Raw genomic sequence first — 20,355 nt, forward strand, 5'->3', positions numbered from 1 at the left:
ATTTTTAGTAGACATGACAATGGGGCGAGTACGGGTATTGTCTCCCCAATCCCTTACCCTGACTCCCCAACATATCTACATACCCGTACCCGATTTTTGGTTATCAAGAAAAACCTGAACCCGAACCCATACCCGATCAACTCGGGTATTACCCGTCAAAGTCAGGACGGATTCGGACGGATACCCACGGGTACGGATTTTCTTGTCATGTCTAATTTTTAGGTCTTGTCTGACCTATTTGAAAGTCTGGCTTGACTTGTTAGCCTATTTAAAGACCTATTTCATATTAAAGCTTTTATATAGATTTAACTTCTTGCTACGTAGGCTAATAAGCTCATTAGACCATTTGTGAAAAAACTCTAGGCAAATTCCATAATCGTTCTAGTGTAAAAATAATACAATTTAACACATATATAAAGGCCAAAGCAATGATTCACCACGAGTGAAATTGAAACATCCAGTTCTCAAGTAATGGAAGATTCATAAAGTACACCTCATGGAAAATTACCAAGAGTCTAACTCTAGAACCTGACATTAAAGAAGTCCACAGTGCTAGGACTATTTGAAAACCTTTTCACTCTAATCCTGCAAGAAAATAAAATGGAAAATTGAAGCATAGCTTACAATAATACTACCGCATGAAAACAGATAAAAGATAATGGTGTGAAATATGAACAGATCAACAGAAGGAAAAGACCAGAGACACTATTTATGGGAGGACATAACAAATACGCTATTTATGGCCATACAGGAGTAGTACTTTTAAGTTCTATCTTGTCTATATAGTTCAAATTTTGTATTATAATGGATATCTATGTTAATTTTCTTACTGTGCTTCATTAAGTTGCACATAAAATAGTGCTAAACTGCTATATATGCAAACATCAAATACACACTTATAAACCTGCTTTCATGCATAATTTTATCATTGAATACCACCTAACTTATTATTATCCATTAGTTAAAATTAAACAATGATTGAGTACATTGAGCAGCAACTGCTTGTATGTTCAAAACAGATTTTGATAAAAGCATAGTTATAACACAATAGATAACTTCTGGAAACAAACAAAATAAAAATGCATGATGGAGGAATAATGATGTCACAAAGATATAGAATAAAAGTTTTGACAGACAAATGTCAATGTTGCCATATACCTGTTCCATTGAAGCAGAATCAGTATTTCTCTGCTCTTGTGTATCATTCGATTTGCCATCAGCTTGACTTCTATCATCATGAATCATGTCCTCATGTTTTTCATCAACATTATCCAACATTATATTATCACTCAAGCTTATTAAATCTGCAGGAAGCTGACCAGACTTCAATGCCTGCAATCATGTACAATTGTACACCAATTAGATGTACCGCATTATTACAGTCCTTTTCATAATAGATAAGATAATTTCATAGGAGTCTCCCATCAGATCCTCCCTCTAGGTCTAACAGCAGGTCATTAGTTATAAATTATCCTATCATATTATTTAATGTAATTTCAATATTCTAAGTTAAGCATGAGTATTACACAAACAAACATTAAAATCCAATAAGCAATTATCTAATTTAGAAAAGCAGGCACCTTTTCAAGCCTAGCAACCTCTTCAAGAGTCTGAGAATTCACAATGGCAGCCTGCATAAAGCACAAACATGTCAACCATAGATAACCAAAATTAGCTGCCTGATGTACCAGCTTCTAAGAGAAGTTAACTCTAGTTTATGAATACAGTCATTTGCTATAATGTAGAATGGAAATGATTTCTTAGCTGAAGATAATATCACTAGAGCATGTAAAGTGATCTATCAGAAAATGGTTTAGCAATAAAAAAAATTATCACATGGGACAATAGGACAGTAGGTATACGCATCTTACAGCATAATTGTAACTTGTAGGACAATGAGTTACACGTTCACGATAAAGCACGGTCAAATGGATAATTTAACAGCTCTTAGAGTTGGGGGCTAGACAATGAGCATTTTTTTTTTTTTTGGAAAGCAGACAATGAGCATTTAATGATTATTTCCTTTCCAAGTAGCTTAGTTAATAGTTAGATGGGTTCAATGTAACTTAGGAAGTTGTGATATTTTAATTGTTCTCTTGAAATTAGAATTAATTATTTGCTATCCACATAATCATTCTGATTATAAATAAAACCAATCTGCTGGGTGGAAGATTAACCCAGAAAGGCATATTCAAAATCGCTTTGCTTCTCTCACTCTCTTCTTAACTTGGTATCAGAGCTCCCAATCTAGGGGGGCTATGCTTCCCACACAAAAAGGGTTATTTAGTAGGTTTGACTGCGCTCTTAAAGCTGTCAGACTTTTCTGGCAACTGTCAGAATTCCAACGACTGTTTGGATTCCAGCAACTTTCCGGTGACTCAATAGAAAAAATGAGAGCCTTTTTTAGCAGCCTTGAAAAACCATCAGGTGCTTGTACATTGGCATATTCAGGTATGCTTCCTCTCATTTGGATTTAATGTCTCAAAAACACTTCTATCCCCTTGGATTTTAGATTTTGGAGCCACTGACCATATGACTCCATTTACATGCCTCTCCACCTATTCTCCCTGTCCTAGCAATAAGAAAATAGTAATTGCTGATGGCACTCTTATAACTGTAGCCAGTATAGGGAACATCCAAATAAATCCCTTCATAACCCTAAAAATTGTTTTGCATGTCCCAAAGTTGTCCACAAATCTTGTCTCTGTTCAGAAGCTTACAAATGGCATATCTTGCATTATTATTTTTTATGACCATTGTTGTGTATTCCAGGACAAGGAATCAGGGAGAACGATTGGACATGCCAGTGAAAGAAATGGCCTTTATCTTCTTGAAGAGTCTTGTGTACCAGTTTTAGAAGAAAACCAATTTCATTCATTCATTCATGTTAGAGTCTCAATTGTCAAAAAAAGACAAAATTCTACTTTTTCATTGTTGACTAGGACATTCCACTTTTGAAATCAATAAAGTTATGTTTCCATCTCTGTTTTCTGGCATAAAAAATGAATGCCTTCAATGTGATGTATGTGAAATTGCAAAACACAAGCGTGTACCATTTCCATCAAGTAATAAAAAGAGTACCTTTCCTTTTTACCTTGTTCATACATCTCCTATTCCAAATGTGTCAATGGCTTGCTGGTTTGTGACTTTTATTGATGACTGTACTCAAGTGACTTGGGTTTTCCTTCTTATACACAAATCTGAAGTAAGCAATGTCTTTCAAAATTTCATCTCATTGATTAAGAATCAATTTGGTGTATCCATAAAGAAACTAAAGTCAGACAATGGGAAGGAATCATTCATGAGCCTTCTTGTGTCCAAACACCACAACAAAATGGCATGGCAGAAAGAAAAAATAGGTACCTATTAAATCAAACTAGGGCATTATTGTTTCAAAAAAATGTTCCAAAAAGTTTTGGAGGGGAGGTTGTTCTCGCAGCTACTTATCTTATCCAATGTTGTTAATGGCGGATGGCGGACAAAAAAAAATATATGGCACTAGGAAGAGGAATTTTGTACAAAAGAAATGGGAATACAATACTTAAAGCTTATACAGATGTTGACTATGCAGGATCAATAACTCATAGGAGATCCACTTTCAGATATTGTACCTTTCTAGGAAGAAACTTGGTAACTTGGAGAAGTAAAAAACAAAATGTTGTAGCGCGATCTAGAGCTGAAGCTAAATTGCGGGCTATGGCACAAGGTATTTGTGAATTGCTTTGGTTAAAAATCATCTTAGAAGACTTGAAGATTAAATGGGATGAACCTATGAAGCTCTACTGTGATAATAAGTCAGCAATCAGCATAGCCCATAATCCTGTACAGCATGATCAAACAAAACACATTGAAGTGGATAGACATTTTATCGAGGAAAAGTTGGATAGTGGTTTGATTTGCATTCCATATGTGCCTTCACAAGGTCAAAAAGCAGGTATTCTCACTAAAGGATTGTGCACTCCAAATTTTGATAGAATAATATGCAAGCTGGGAATGGATAACATCTATTCTCCAGCTTGAGGGGTAGTGTTGGAAAGAGGAACATTTAATGATAATTTCCTTTCCAAGTAGCTTAGTTAATAGTCAGTTGGGTTCAATGTATCTTAGGAAGTTGTGATATTTTAATTGTTCTCTAGAAAACAGAATTAGTTATTTATTGTCCATGTAATCATTCTGATTATAAATAAAATCAATCTGTTGGGTGGAAGACTAACCCAGAAAGGCATATTCAAAATACTTTTGCTTCTCTCACTCTCTTCTTAACATGTAAAGGAAGATTAACTAAATCAATGTATTTTTCTTTCCTAATTAATGAATCACTTAGAAGTAGAACAGACACTGTAGGTCGGGTAACTTGTCTGGACAATGGTATTTAATAGGATTGATAGAAAGGACGTGTCACATATTTGAAGGTAACATGACAAGTCCTGGTTTAGCCCACTTATTTTTCGACTACAAGGTAATGGAATAATCTCTTAGGAATCTTTGGTTATCACTGAGTGTGTCCTACATTAGACTTTGGAATAGCTTCCAATGGTTTGCAGTTAAGTTATGGGTAGAAGCAAGGACACCTCATCTACAATTTTTAGCACGCAACATCAAATGCATAAAATGGAGAATGTATTAATTATAGATCAGAATTGAGCATGAATGCATGACAGGTATGTAACATGTTCAACCCTACAGTAATAAGCCTTAAATAAATTGGCAAGTTCAAGTATCATTGTACCTTAATAGCAATAATTTGCTCAGGTGTAGGAGCAACCACTTTGGGCGTCTGTTGTTCCTCAATCGCCTCAGAAACATTTGGAGTTTCACCAGTTGAAAATGTTTTTGCTGGTGTCCTTTGAATCTCTTCTATAACTTCTTTTGAAGCAAACAAGTTTTTGGCTTCCAACCGTTCCTATTAGTTATTGAATATAACAAACCATCAAAAGAAGGGAATATAATTGAAGGGTATGCGAAATTGGAAACTAAAAAATATACCTAACTACAGATAGAGCCTGTGCTATGCACAGGCAGGTCAGAGAAATTGAGAAAGAAAGACCAAAGAGAGAGTGAAGTAAAAGAGAGAAAAAAAAAAAAAAGTTGGCCATACTACATGGCTGGAGAGATTTTATATTAGACACATAAACCTTGCACCCAATTTGTGGGTAGAATTTGAAGTCATTCAGTATACGAAAGTTTAAGCAAAGCAACAGCTAAAGCAGCCTGGCGAAAAATTAATCCATAATCTATGGGTACATATAGTTATGCAGTAAAATTGCCCCACTTGGCCTTAGCATTCAGTGCCAGCCACTGGTAGTTCTGTTTTTCAAGCATAAAATGCTGATTTGTTTATTGAATGCCGACATTACCAGAACATCCTATCTTTCATACTTCATTTCAAACAACAAACCCAATTAAAGATACGTATGGGCAGGGGGCGGGGGGAATTACCTTATTTTTCACTTTCTTGAAATCTAACACCCGGAGGGATTTCAGGTTGTTAATAACATAAAGCCTGTAATTAGGTTTCTTTGTAATATTGTTGTCCAGCAGACTAAGGAAGTGCAGCTTTGGAAGAGATGCTAAAGGATCAATTTCAACCAAGTTTACAATTCTGTTGTTTGTGAGAACTAGAGTGTGTAAATTTGGCAAGAACTCTGCAATACAAAATGAAAGTAAGGTACTGTGTAGCTTACAACTGGAAGGAAAGAGAGCGCAAACATGAGGATGTGCAGTTCAAAGAAAGTTCAAAGTTCAAATTGTACCTCCGATGTTGGGATTAATTCTAGTAATCCTGTTGTTGTTAATGAGCATTGTGCCCAACCGGTTAAGATATGGTACATTTTCAAGTTTAACAATCTCATTGTCAGATAAGTCTATTGTGTCAAATTGGTCCTGCAGGAAAATCCATTGCAAATTTATGAACACCAGGATGAAGTTTTTTTATAATTGAAGCATATATAAAGAGAGAATCATAATAATATATACTTTCAAATATAAGGGGAAACTGAAAGGAAGGAAGATTAAATTTTGCACCTCAGTAGCACCCAAGTTTTCAATTACAGCTATCTTGTTGCCTCTGAGATCTAACTCACGCTCTTTAATCGTGTTGAAGAAATGAGGGCTTTTCCAAATCAAGTCAGCAGTGAGCCTTACCATGACTTCTACCCACTCAGAGTACAAAAGGAACAGATAGATAGTAGAGACTGCAAGAATTGAACTTATCAAATTACAAAGTGTACTTTGGTTTTACAAAACAAAAACAATTTACTAATTTAATAACCACAGAAAGAATAGCCACTGGTTCTCTAAGAAATGGAAAACAGAAAGAAAGATAGCCCAAAACAACTCTTACAAGGTGATTTTGCTGCTTTCCAGTGAGAGGCGGGAAATGAGGATTCAAACCTGTTGATAAGTCATGGAAAAGGATAACACTGTCAATCATAAAGCACATTCCATAACTTGAGCAGCTTCAAAAGATACATGTCAATCATAAGGCAGCTTCCATAATTTGTTGCCCGAAACGGGAAGTGTGTATGTCAGTCTGTCTGTATGTATGTGTATCAATTTCAAAACTCAACAAGTAAATAACATCAATTTGACTCGAATTTTCATTGCTTAAAACCCTATTCAACCTATGAAATTGGGTATAAATCTAACAAGGAATAAAAATCATAATCTTAGCCATTCAAAATACAGAAAAAAAAAACGGACGATTTTCGTGGTTTCATGGATTGATTGCAGAAATGAGGTGTTGCAGACTCTTACCGATTTGGTTTTAGAAAGTTGAGTGCGGCTTTGAGAAAGAACGGAGAAAACGATAGTAGAGTTCAAATGCTGCTGCAAGTGCGAGCTGCGCGGTGCGTCTTTCACAAGCAGCTAGCTTCGATCGTGGGCTGATCCTGACCCGCTTTATTTAGGGCTGACTAGGATGGGCCTCTCTTGAGGCCCCTCTTTAAATGGGCCTCGCAATTCCAAAATGGAGGCATGTTTCACACCTCTTTGTCTTTTTCTCCATCAGCGTCTTCTTTCTTGCAAGGAGTTGTCGACTATGGTCTGTGGTGTTTGATGGTGGTATTTGCATGGAGCCGTGGTGTGGGGAGGTTAGGGGGAGGTGGGGCAAGATGGTGTTTTGTTTATTTGAGTCTTTTGGAGGTGCAGGAAGCAATTTACTTAAATGGGACTGACTGGATGGGCTGATAAGGAGGGTTGGCCCAACGAGGGTCCAATTAACGGCGGGAATTTCTTTATCCATTTAAACAGTCACAAATTTTCAAAATCAAATTCAAAGCACAGTAATGAATATATTTTCAATTATTATTTATGTAGAAATAATATAATATAAAATCAAAATACAGAAGGATTTATTTAAATCAGCGAGAATAATTTTTTCTGTAAATATTACGTTACACTTTTTGTTAAATTAGTATCGATTATCATTTATTGCTTAAAATAATAAATACTGGGGAAAAATTTTCCCCCAACAAAGTTTGCCTAAAGTTTATGGATTATTTTTATCATTTCACATGTATTTCAACAATCACGAATTTTCAAATTTTTAAAATCAAGGTCAATGAAAAGTAATACATATATTTTCAATTTTTATTTATGTACATTTAATAAATACAAAAATAAATGATAAAAGATATATTTGTATCGATGAATAATTTTGTTTGTAAATACCATGTTACACTTTTTGTTAAATTATTATCTTTCTTGTGTTGCTTAAAATAATATACATTTGAATCATTTTTATAATTTCAAATGTAGAGTCACAAATTTTCAAAATCAAACTAAAGGAAAGTGATGAAGTTATTTTCAATTATCAATTATGTACAATTAATAAAATATAAAAGAAAGATAATAAAGTTTTTTTGTATTAGTGAATAATTTTGTTTATAAATATTACATTACACTTTTTTTAAAATTATTGTCTTCTATATAGTATATGGCCATTACTACGGTGTGACTTAAAAATAAGTCACATCGGTACGACCAATATATTAACCACTCATAATGCAACGTGACATATATTGTCACATCAAACAATTCATTTTAATTTTTACTTTTTGCAATTAAAGTCTAAGGATTTTTTCTGTATTTGCTATTTTTATTTTTTAATTTTATGTTTATTAAAAGACACTTTTATCCCTAAATAATTCTTATCATTCCAGATTCTAAACCTATTCTTTGCTTCCCTTCGTATCAAATTTTCGTTGATCAGAAGAGCCTCCTAATACTTGGCCATTGACCACATTATGTGGCGCTTTGCACCGCTCTTGCACTGCTCCCGCACTGCTTTTGCGTCGTGGCTGCTACTACCTGACCATTGACCACGATTGCAGAAGAGCTCTTGTCTCCGCATTCTCGTGTTGCTTCCTATGTTGTGCCTCCTACCTAGCCACTGACAATGGTTGCAAAAAAGCCATCGTCATTCTTGAATCGAATCCATAATTGTTTGTCATTCTTATAAGCAGTGATGAGCTGGAATTGATTACAACCTCTAGTAATCAATTACAAGCTTATCTTGTAACTAACCAAGCCCTCTGGTATGGTAATCGATTACAAGGAATAGTAATCAATTATCAAACCCTAAAACATAGTTTTTTCTATAAAAACTTACTATTGTTTACTCATAAAACCTACACACTCATTGTAACTATTATCAACAACAATTAAAGATCCAAAATAGACATTGAAAAACAAGCATCATAAACTTCTTAACTACAATCATCAAGCACAATCAAAAATACAAAAACAATCATCAAAACACAAACAAAGACAATCAACGACAATCATTAATCTTCAAACAACAATTAACATGACTATCAAAACACAATCAAAGACAATCATTAAGCCACAATTAATAATAACCATCAGAAACAAACTCAAATATAAAGAAAGAAAATAATCAACCGATTTAACTATTTATCTAAGTCATTGCTATCTAAAAGTCCTAATTCTCTTCTAATAGCAAAGAAGGTTTCTTTGGGGAGAGGTTTTGTAAAGATATCAGCTAACTAATTCTTTGTATCAACGAATTCTAGTACACAATCCCCTTTTTGAACAAGATCTCTCACGAAATGATGTCTAATCTCAATATGCTAGGTTCTTGAGTGCTGAACAGGATTTTTAGATGGGTTTATAGCACTCGTGTTATCACATCTAATGGCAATACGATCAAGAATTATTCCATAGTCAAAAAGTTATTGTTTCATCCAAAGTATCTATGCACAACAACTGCCAGTGGAAATGTATTCTGCCTCGGTAGTGGATAAAGCAACACTATTTTGTTTCTTACTATGCCATGAAACTAGAGCAGATCCAATGAAATGACAGGTTCCACTAGTGCTCTTTCTATCAGTTTTAGAATCGGCAAAATCAGAATCAGAGTGTCCTATTAGATTGCAAGTGGAATTTTTAGGATACCATAATCCTATATTAATAGTGCCTAATAGATATCTCAAGATTCTCTTAACTGCACTAAAATGTGATTCTTTGAGATTTGCTTGAAACCTAGCACACATGCAAACACTAAACATTATACCAAGTCTGCTAGCAGATAAATAAAGAAGAGATCTGATTATACCTTGATATTTCTTAATGTTTATTGACTGACTAGTTTCATCCTTATCCAAGTAGCAAGTAGTACTCATTGGAGTAGCCATATGTTTAGCATTTTCCATCCCAAATCTATGAATCAAGTCTTTGCAATATTTTGATTGATTGATAAATATTCCATTCTTACTTTGCTTGATTTGCAGCCCAAGAAAGAAGTTCAACTAACCCATCATTGACATTTCAAATTCATTTTGTATATCTTGAGAGAATTCTTTGCAGAGAGAATCATTAATGGATCCAAAAATAATATCATCAACATAGATTTGTACTAAGAGTATAACATTTAACTTTCTTTTAATAAAAAGAGTAGTATCAACTTTACCTCTTGAAAAATCCTTTCTAAAAGGAATTTACTCAGACGTTCATACCAAGCCCTAAGGGCTTGTTTTAAGCCATATAAAGTCTTTTTCAGTTTAAAAACATGATTAGGCTTTTTGAGTTTTCAAAAATAGGGGTTGATCTACATATACTTCTTCTTAGATAAAGCCATTCAAAAAGGCACTCTTCACATCCATTTGGTAGAGTTTAAAATCCATTATGGATGCAAAGGCTAATAACATTCTAATGGCTTCTAATCTAGCAACTGGAGCATTCGTTGTTCTTCGGTCTTCAACCGGTAAGTTCCCGAAATCGAACTTTTTAATTCATTCTATGTACCCTTGGTGGTCCCCACTTGTTTTGCGTACTTTTATTTTCATTTCATTTACTTTCCGTACCCCCTTTTGACGTGCTTTAGTCATTTATTTAAGTCATTTTCTCGCCTAATCAAAAAATAAAATAAATTTCCACCGATCATTCGAATTGTAACATTCGTTAATTTCGTTTAAAACGAAATTCAACCGTTCGGTCATGCCGTAACCACGTTGGAAACTAAAAAAGGGTAAAATAATAATATAATAATAAAAAATATCTTTTAGTAAAAATAAAACAAAAAAAAATCAATCGGACGTTTATCTTTGGGATTTTTCTTTCTTAATTGAATTGACCAATAACTAAAGTGAAACTAAGGCTAAAATCAACTCACAAAATCAAGCTTTGTCCGCAAAAATCACTGAAAAAACGTTTTAAGGTCCAACGCCTCAGCTTTTCTTACCAAGTAAAAATGGATCATTTTAAGGTCCAACGCCTTAAATGACCACCTTCCAAGTAAAAAAGGAATCACTTGATTCGCCCCTTTTTGAAAGAACTACATAGGTCTGATTTCCTCTTCGATGGAGGGTACGTAGGAGCAAGAGCCCCGCTTTTGTCGACCTCAAAAATAAAAAAGAAATAAAAGTTTAGATACATAATTTCACACAATTCTAATTTAAGGCTGTTGTCCTTTGGGACAAACGTGAGAGGTGCTAATACCTTCCTCAAACGTAAATACAACTCCCGAATCTGGAATATTCTTCATGACCGGTTTGCTTTGGTTTTTCTAACGTTTTTCTTTCAATAAACGTTAGTGGCGACTCCGCGCATTTTCCTCCTTTGGAAGACACACCCTTGAGCCTTGCCTTGCTCGCCTGCAAAAGGGTAGGTTGCGACAGTTGGCGACTCCACTGGGGATTGTTTTGTGAGTTAGGCCTATTTTAGGAAAGTGTGGAATTATGAAACTTTGTGTGTGCATTTTTTTTTCTTGAACTGTGTAAAAATAATAAATGCTTTCTTTTCCACATTTTTACATTGCATTCTAAGCACCCACGAGTTTGAGTAAAAAAGGGGCCCTATACCCGGGTTCATGGAAATCTAAGGAGTGGAGGTGAATCTATGGTCATGCTAGGTCTCCGACTTGCTTGATAATAGTGAAACCTCGTCTAGAGCTTTCTCTCTTTATAATATGTTGTCGTTGGTATTCCATACCGCCACAATATTATTATCTTGAGTGATTATACCTCTAGAAAACAACCATGTGAGATATGGATCGTTGGGAGTAGTTATTAGAGACCCCTAGATATTATCCTATAGGTCCCCAAATAGGGGCATGGAGCAAGCACGCTCTGTGCCATTTGTTCTCATGCATTCTTATGCGAATAGCACATAAATTATAGTTTTGTTGTATATCTAGTGATATCTTGTCTCTTTAGAGTAACGCGTCACTTTTTAATGCATACGTTGGGGCGCCGCAATGCCTAGAACGTAGTATTAAAAAGATGGATCTTTTTCGGTCTTGTATATGTAAATTACCACTTGCTTTTCTTTTCGTTTCATGCATGTGCATTGCATCATTCATATTAGAGCCTTGATTCACCCCTTTTTAGGTAAATGATGGGGACAAATCAAATTGGAAAAAGATTCTATCAAGTCAAGATTAAGGGCCTAGATGTCACCAGCCTTAAGGAGTTAGGGTAGTTGATGGGTCAGCTCCAGCGACAAGCTTTTCGCAAAACTTACGGTAAAATCTGGGACCTAGCCATGATAGAAGTCTCCACAGAGGCCATTTCCTCCCTCGCCCAGTATTATGATCGACCGTTGAGATGCTTTACCTTTGGGGACTTCCAGCTGTCACCCATGGTGGAAGAATTTGAAGAGATCCTAGGATGTCCTCTAGGGGGAAGGAGACCATACCTCTTCTCAGGGTTCTATCCCTCATTAGCTAGAATTTCAAAGATAGTCCAAATCTCGGGGCAGGAATTAGACCATGGAAAGCAAGTCAAAAATGGGGTGGTTGGAATATCGAGAAAATGTTTGGAGGCAAAAGCAAGAACCTTGGCAGGTAAAGGCGAATGGGCCCCGCTCATAGACATTCTCGCACTGTTGATCTTTGGAGGAGTCCTCTTTCCGAATATGGATGGGTTGGTGGATCTAGCAGCGATCGACGCTTTTCTTGCCTATTGTGACCATAGGGAAAGCCCGGTTGTCGCTATGCTAGCCGACCTATATGACACCTTCGACCGAAGATGTGAGAAGAGCAGTACAAGGATTGTTTGTTGTACTCCAGCTCTTTATGTATGGTTGCTTTCACACCTTTTTTGCCAAGAGGTGAGACATGCTTGCCCGCTAGAAAGCCACCGTTCATGCACAGAGAAAGGAGGGGCAAATTAGGACCAACTCTTAGAAAACAAAGAAAGAGCGTTTGTTAACTGGTTCCCTCGATGGACAGAAGGAAGAACTGGGGTTCTTATTTCGTGCGGAGGGTTTCCGAATGTTCCCTTGATAGGGACAAGGGGTTGCATCAGTTACAATCCTGTTCTTGCTATAAGGCAACTTGGCTACCCTATGAGAAGGGCACCGCTAGAGGAAGAGCTCGTGCCTGTCATTTCACGAGGTTTCAATAAGACCAACGGGGAGACACTTCAAAAGGTCCGCAAGGCATAGTGATCGAGGCCGTACCCGAATCAAATAAACATGAAAATGCAGTAACTAGGAAGTGATTCTAGGTCGTTTCCCAACGAGCAATGATAAACCAAATGTTCATAATATACTTGCAGTAATAGTAATGATTGGGGGGGGGGGGGGAGGGTTTGTTTGTTTTGTGATTTAAAGAACAGAACAAGTAAACTGGAATATGAAACTAATAATATTAAAAACGGGTTGTTTCCTCTGATTCAGAAGCCATTCTCTTGTCCTAGGTTATGGAGAATTCATCCCTAACAGTTAACCACTTAATCCAACCCTATTTCAATTTACTAAGCGAAAATCAACTTAGGGTTGTCAATACGTTATTAGGCAACACATACACCAGTTAGCCCTTCATCCATTAAGCATGAATGAAAGTTAGGCTCAGAGGCAATTAATCGAACACGAAGCATGCACAGATTAATGTTAACGAATTTGGGTTAACTGGTGAAGGGAAAACTGCCAGGAAGCCACATTATAAGTGAAACCTCAGAGAATTGAGCTTCGTCCTCAAAAGGAAACAACACCAGAATATTTAGCCTTCCATAAATTCAAACAGAAAACGTAAAGGAAACTAAAAGCAGAAACATAAATGAAGCAAAAACGTAAATGAATCAGAAACATAAATGAAGGCAGAAGAAGAAACAAGAACGAAATTGTAATTAGAAGCAGAAAATGGAAAATTGCATTACGTCAACAGTAGCATTAGAACCAAAAAACGTAAAAGCCATAAACCATATGCTCTGAATAATAGTCTAACAGAATAGCCTCCCACAAATCCCAAGGCTGCTATTTAAAAAGAGTCACTGGGCCCTATTACAATATTATGGCCCAAAACGAAATAAACACTGAACCACATAAAATAAAATTGCAATCTTCTAATTAAAAATTAACTAAGGTAAGCGTTGATTTATTTGCCCTCTTCAAGTCCACAACCAAAATCCAGATTAAGCCCAATGTTTCATTAATTCCTGAAATTAGATTAAAAACATTAAATTAGCTAAATGAGCCCAAATAATAAAATTGCCTAATTAATTTGACAATTAAGACTAATCAGTAATTAAAATGGTGCAAAAAAGGTTTAAGAAATAGAAGAAAATGATGGCACATCAAAATCCCCCATACTTAGCCTTTTGCACTCCTGGGCAAAATGAAACAAAGAACAAAATCCACGGATATCAAAGAGAGACAAACAAAAACATTCACATATTTCTCAATGAACATCAAGGAATGAAAGTAATGGGTAACATCTAGCATAAGGAGATCCGAAAAGTCAAGACATTCATGAAAATCATCCAAGCAACTCAATCATGGCAAAATAGTTAATCAGCTCAAGAATGAAAAATGATAAAGCCTCACAAGATATACACTCTATCTCTCAAGTGTCTAGGCTACTATTTACCCTCAAAGCACCCATGAAAACAAACACCACATAAACTTGGCAAGATTCTAAAATTGACAATCAACCCATAAACACAAGCACATGAGGATCAAAAGGTCTTTTAAGGTTGTAATGGGGCCAAGGACAAGGTATGGAAAAATATGGAATAAGTGGCTAAATCCCAAAGGAATAGAGGAGCAATGGGGAATAAGTGCATATTAAGAAAAAAATGAAAATAATAAAAAGAACTAAAGATAAAATTTAAACATAAAGAGTAGAACCAAGAGTCTCATCATTCTTTTGCCATTTAAGATTTTATTCACTCAACTTTATTGCTTTTCTTTTTCTTTTTCGATTTTTTTTTGCTCTGTAGCCTTTGAGAAACAACATCTCATTCAGCATGTCCAACATTTAACCAATATACAATGTACATCAAGTATGGCCCAAAATACATCATGAAGCATAGCCAACAAAACATGTTATCCAATGAAACAAAAACCCCCCACGCTTATTCCCAAAACAATTCCAAAGCTCCAAAATTCCTTAAGGATATGGTGATATCATGGTTTTTCACTTAAGGCTTGTAGTGAGCTTCAAAACAAGGAAAGGGAAACAAGGCTCAAAAGGGCTATCAAAGGAATTAATTCAAGATAAGTCCATTTGGCTAGAAGCTTATAAGAACAAAATTGCCTCAATCATTTCCAAATATGCATGTGAATTAGGAAGCATCAACAAGAATCAAGCCAAGGCTATTGTGCAAGCAATCAATGGGGGCAAAACACACCAAATGATTATGATGATGGATGGCTCAAATTCTCACAAAGGTAAACTCATCACTTTCAAATTGAGCTTTCAAAACTATCATGACATGTAGAGGAGAATCAAGGATTTCAAGTCACAAAATGTCAAGAACTTTTATTTTCAAAACAATTACCCATTTCTTGAACATATCCTATAATTCAAAGAAAAACATGCAAAGTCGTACATGCACACAGAATTGACCAACCATGAAGTCCTTCTTAACTATCATGCTATCATGGATCTTCTTGGTCTTTTCTTTGTAGAACTTGGCATTCTCGTAGGCTTCTAGGCGGATTTCATCTAACTCACTCAGTTGCAACTTTCTTTCCTCACCAGCTTGATCCATAGAGAAGTTGCAAGTCTTCACTGCCCAGTATGCTTTGTGCTCAATTTCCATTGGAAGATGACATGCCTTTCCAAAGATAACCCGATAAGGAGACATTCCTATGGGTGCTTTGTAGGCAGTCCGATGTGCCCAAAGAGCATCATCAAGCCTGGTACTCCAATCTTTCCTGCTTGGCTGCACAATCTTCTCTAAAATTCTCTTGATCTCCCTGTTAGAAATTTCTGTCTGTCCATTGGTCTGGGGGTGGTATGGTGTGGATACCCTGTGTACCACCCCGTACTTTTTAAGCAAGGCATGCATTGTTCTGTTGCAAAAATGGGTTCCTTGATCACTAACAATTGCTTTAGGTACTCCAAACCTGCAAAACAGATTAGAACTGACGAAATCTGCAACAACTTTAGCATCATTAGTTCTAGTGGGCTTGGCTTCCACCCATTTTGAAACATAGTCAACTGCAAGGAGAATGTAAACATAACCAAAAGAGACAGGAAAAGGGCCCATGAAATCGATACCCCAGACATCAAACACCTCACAGAATAGCATAGGTTGCTGAGGCATTTGTTGTCGCCATGTAAGTGTATTTCTTGCTCTCTGACACTACTCACAAGTGTTGCAGATCTTCCACACATCTTTAAAGATGGTGGGCCAATAAAAGCCACAATCAAGCACTTTGCAAGCTGTCCTTTGAACACCCAAATGACCTCCCGGTGCGGAAGAATGACAGAACTGCAGGACTGAGTCAGTCTCATGATCTGGAATGCACCGTCTAATTACCTGATCACTGCACAATTTCCACAAGTAGGGGTCATCCCAAATAAAATGCTTAGCATCACTTTTAATTTTATCTTTTTGGGCCTTAGATGCTGAGGGAGGAAAAACAGAAGCAACTAAATAATTGACAATGTTAGCAAACCAGGGAGTAGAAAGAGAGTCAGAAATACTAAATAGTATATACAAATGATCATCCGGGAAATCATCCCGAATAGGTGAATCCGCATCAGATACACGTTCGATCCGACTCAAATGATCAGCAACTAAATTTTGTGCTCCGCTCCTATCACGGATCTCCAAGTCAAACTCTTGGAGCCAGAGCATCCATCGGATCAACCTAGGCTTAGAATCAGCCTTCTTCAACAAGTACTTTAGAGTTGCATGGTCAGTATAAACTATAATGTGGGTACCAAGAAAATAAGATCAAAATTTTTCAAGAGCAAAAGCTATGGCTAGAAGCTCTTTCTCAGTAGTAGTATAATTCGCTTGGGCAGCATCTAAAGTCCTAGAAGAATAATATATCACCCTGGGCAATTTATCAATTTTCTGAGCAAGGACAGCCCCCAATACATAATTTGATGCATCACACATAAGCTCAAAAGGGGCTGTCCAGTCGGGTGCCTGAATGATGGGGGTGGTAGTCAGTGCTCTTTTCAGGCAATCAAAGGCCTCTTTGCATCTGTCATTAAAGTCAAACTCCACCTCCTTTTGCAACAAGTTGGACAGTGGAAGGGCTACTTTGCTAAAATCTCTTATAAAGCGCCTGTAGAATCCTGCATGACCAAGAAAAGATTGCACCTCTCGCACTCAAGAGGGGTAAGGCAATTGTGAAATAACATAAATTTTTGCAGGATCTACTTCAATACCCTTATTGGAAATAATGTGGCCTAAAACTATACCTTGCTCAACCATAAAATGACATTTTTCAAAATTTAGAACAAGATTAGTTTCAATGCATCTATTCAAAACTTTTTCCAAACTATCCAAACAACCATCAAAAGAGGATCCATATACAGTGAAATCATCCATAAACACCTCTATGCAATTTTCTAAGAAATCACTGAAAATACTAATCATGCACCACTGAAAGGTACCAGGGGCATTGCACTGCGCGAAAGGTATCCTCCTATAGGCAAAAGTGTCGAAGGGGCAGGTGAATGTGGTCTTTTCCTGATCCTCGAGAGCAATAGTAATTTGCATATAACCAGAAAAACCATCAAGGAAACAGTAGTGAGATTTACCTGCCAGGCGTTCAAGCATCTGGTCAATGAATGGCAGGGGAAAATGGTCCTTTTTGGTAACCTGGTTCAGCCTCCTATAGTCAATGCAGACTCTCCAACTGTTCTGCACCCGAGTAGGAATCAGCTCCTCTTTCTCATTTTTTATCACTGTGAGGCTGGTCTTCTTCGAGACTACCTGGATGGAACTCACCCATTGGCTGTCGGAGATAGGATAAATGATTCCAGCTTGCAAAAGCTTGGTTATCTCCTTCTTCACTACATCCAGAATCACCGGGTTGAGTCTTCTCTGTGGCTGTCTTACTGGTTTAGCTCCATCCTCTAAATTTATTCGATGCATACATGTGGATGGGCTAATACCAGGAATGTCCGCCAGGGTCCAGCCTATAGCCTTCTTATGCTTCTTGAGAACAGACAACAACTTCTCCTCTTGCTCATCAGCAAGGGAGGTAGATATAATCACTGGAAAACTTTTGCTATCATCCAAGTAAGCGTATTTTAAATTTGATGGCAGATGCTTCAATTCTGGTGTGGCCGGCTGGATAGTGGTAGAAGGAGATGGTTTCTCAGCCTGTACCTCATAAAGAAAGTCAAAGGTATGTGTACTTCCTGAAACATGGTTAGTCCTATCTGACTCTATAAAATCAATCTCAAGAGGTAAAACACCACCACCAGACATGCAATCAATATCAATTTCAGATTCACTCTCAGCATCAAATTCAGACATATGATCAAGTACAATTTCAGACTCAATACATGAAGAGTGAGAGGCATGCAGATTAGAATAAAGATCAGTCATGTATTCATCAACAACATGGTCAATTATTTCAGCACGAAATACAGAAAGATCTTCAGATGGGTATTTCATAGCATCCAGAATATTAAAATGAGCAGTTATATCACAAAACTCCATGGATAGTGTGCCTGCATATACATCTATCTTAGTTCTAGCAGTTTTCATAAAGGGTGTGCCAAGAATGATGGGAACTGATCCTTGAGAAAATCCATCCTCCATATTCAAAATATAAAAATCAACATGGAAAATCAGTTCACCAACTCTAACTAAGACATCTTCTATGAAACCAACAGGATAGGCAACACTTATATTAGCTAAATGAATTACCACATCAGTTGACTGCAAGGGACCTAGAGATAGAGAATTAAAAATAGACAGAGGCATAACACTAACAGAAGCTCCTAAATCTAGCATGGCACTGTCAAACTTACTATTCCCTATAATACAAGGTATGCTGAATGTATCTGGATCTTTACATTTTTCAGGAATTTGGGGGACAGATTTACCAATCAATGCAGAGACATTTCTGCCCATGCTAATTCATTCACTTCCTTTAAGCTTCCGCTTATTAGTGCACAGCTCCTTCAAGAATTTAGCATATCTTGGAATTTGCTTTATTGCATCCAGCAGAGGTATGTTTACCTCTACTTTTCTAAATGTTTCCAAGATCTCTTTCTCTGCCTCTTCCATTTTTTTGTTGGAAACTGCTCTTGGAGGGAATGGAAGAGGAGGGATGTGCTGCTTCTGCAAATCAGAATTACCAGTGGAAGATTCACCTGCACAGAAATTGTTAGGTATATTTTTGTCATCACCTTTTTCTGGAGTAGAGTGAAGTTTGGCAGGTTCAATTGCAGATGAGAAAGGTGCTACGGGTTGAGGTCCTTGACACTGTTTTCCCGACCTCAATGAAATGGCACTGACATTTTTGGGATTTTGGACAGCTTGAGAAGGCAGCTTGTCAAAATTTTGGGACTGTTGTTGATTTAATTGTGTAGTCAATTGTCCCATCTGATTAGTTAAGCTCTGAATGGAGGCTCTGTTCTCTTGTTGAAACTGCATGTTCTGCATAGTCATTTGCCTCACAAGTTCTTCGAGGGAAGGTTGCGGAGGAGCCTCAACTATTTGCTGTTTCTGGGGCTGTTGCTGTTGTTGGATTGGTGGAGGAATGTATGGTCTGCTTGGGCCAGGAACATTTTGGAAGGAAGGAGCAGGCTGTTGTTGTTGTTGTTGAGGGCTAGACCATCTGAGATTAGGGTGATTCCTCCATCCAGGGTTGTATCTGTTGCTGGAGAGGTCATAATTGTTCTACTGTGGTTGATTTTGCTACTGAGGTTGAGGAGGTCTATTGTAAATGTTTGCAGCATAAGCTTCAGGCTGCTCAATTGCTCCAGGTTGCTGCATGGAAGGGCAGAGGTTTGTATGGTGGTCAGCAGAGGAGCATAAACCACAGACTCTTACGACAGGTACATATTTCTGATTCAAGGCCAGCTGGGTTACCAAGTTAACCAATGCATCTAGTTTGCCTTCAAGCTTCTTAGTTTCAGATGATGCAGATGAGTTTGTAGCTACCTCATGCACTCCTCTAATGACTATGGCATCATTTTTGGCACTAAACTGCTGGGAGTTGGAAGCCATCTTCTCAATCAAGTTTCTGGCTTCAGCAGGAGTCATGTCTCCAAGGGCTCCACCACTAGCAGCATCTATCATACTTCTCTCCATATTACTGAGTCCTTCATAAAAATATTGGAGAAGAAGCTGCTCCGAAATCTGATGGTGAGGGCAACTGGCACATAGTTTTTTAAATCTCTCCCAGTATTCATATAGGCTCTCTCCACTGAGTTGTCTAATACCTGAGATATCCTTCCTGATGGCCGTGGTCCTGGAAGCAGGGAAAAGTTTTTCTAAGAATACTCTCTTAAGGTCATCCCAGCTCATGATGGACCTTGGAGCAAGGTAATACAGCCAGTCCTTTGCCACTCCCTATAATGAATGAGGAAAAGCCTTCAGAAATATGTGATCCTCTTGGACATCTGGGGGTTTCATGGTGGAGCAGACAATATGAAATTCTTTCAGATGTTTGTGTGGGTCTTCACCT

At 37.1% G+C, this 20,355-nt stretch overlaps 1 protein-coding gene and 1 non-coding gene across 2 annotated transcripts; one reads left to right on the top strand and one right to left on the bottom strand.

Moving 5' to 3' along the window:
- Positions 1–345: 345 nt before the first annotated feature.
- Positions 346–6,830, bottom strand: LOC100803110 (U2 small nuclear ribonucleoprotein A'-like). Its single transcript, NM_001252897.2, has 9 exons — positions 6,757–6,830; positions 6,344–6,393; positions 6,025–6,194; positions 5,754–5,883; positions 5,440–5,645; positions 4,730–4,903; positions 1,581–1,631; positions 1,159–1,332; positions 346–585 (listed from the first exon to the last, which is right to left on the bottom strand). Exons 3-9 carry the CDS (start codon positions 6,145–6,147, stop codon positions 580–582), a joined length of 864 nt encoding a protein of 287 aa, NP_001239826.1. The 5' UTR covers positions 6,148–6,194; positions 6,344–6,393; positions 6,757–6,830; the 3' UTR covers positions 346–579.
- Positions 6,831–20,025: 13,195 nt separating this feature from the next.
- Positions 20,026–20,132, top strand: LOC113000884 (small nucleolar RNA R71). The gene has a single exon (XR_003266204.1). It is a non-coding gene; the product is annotated as a small nucleolar RNA R71 (small nucleolar RNA).
- The last annotated feature ends 223 nt before the right edge of the window (positions 20,133–20,355 follow it).

Source organism: Glycine max, chromosome 20, assembly GCF_000004515.6.
Source record: "Glycine max cultivar Williams 82 chromosome 20, Glycine_max_v4.0, whole genome shotgun sequence".
Classification (NCBI taxonomy): Eukaryota; Viridiplantae; Streptophyta; class Magnoliopsida; order Fabales; family Fabaceae; genus Glycine; species Glycine max.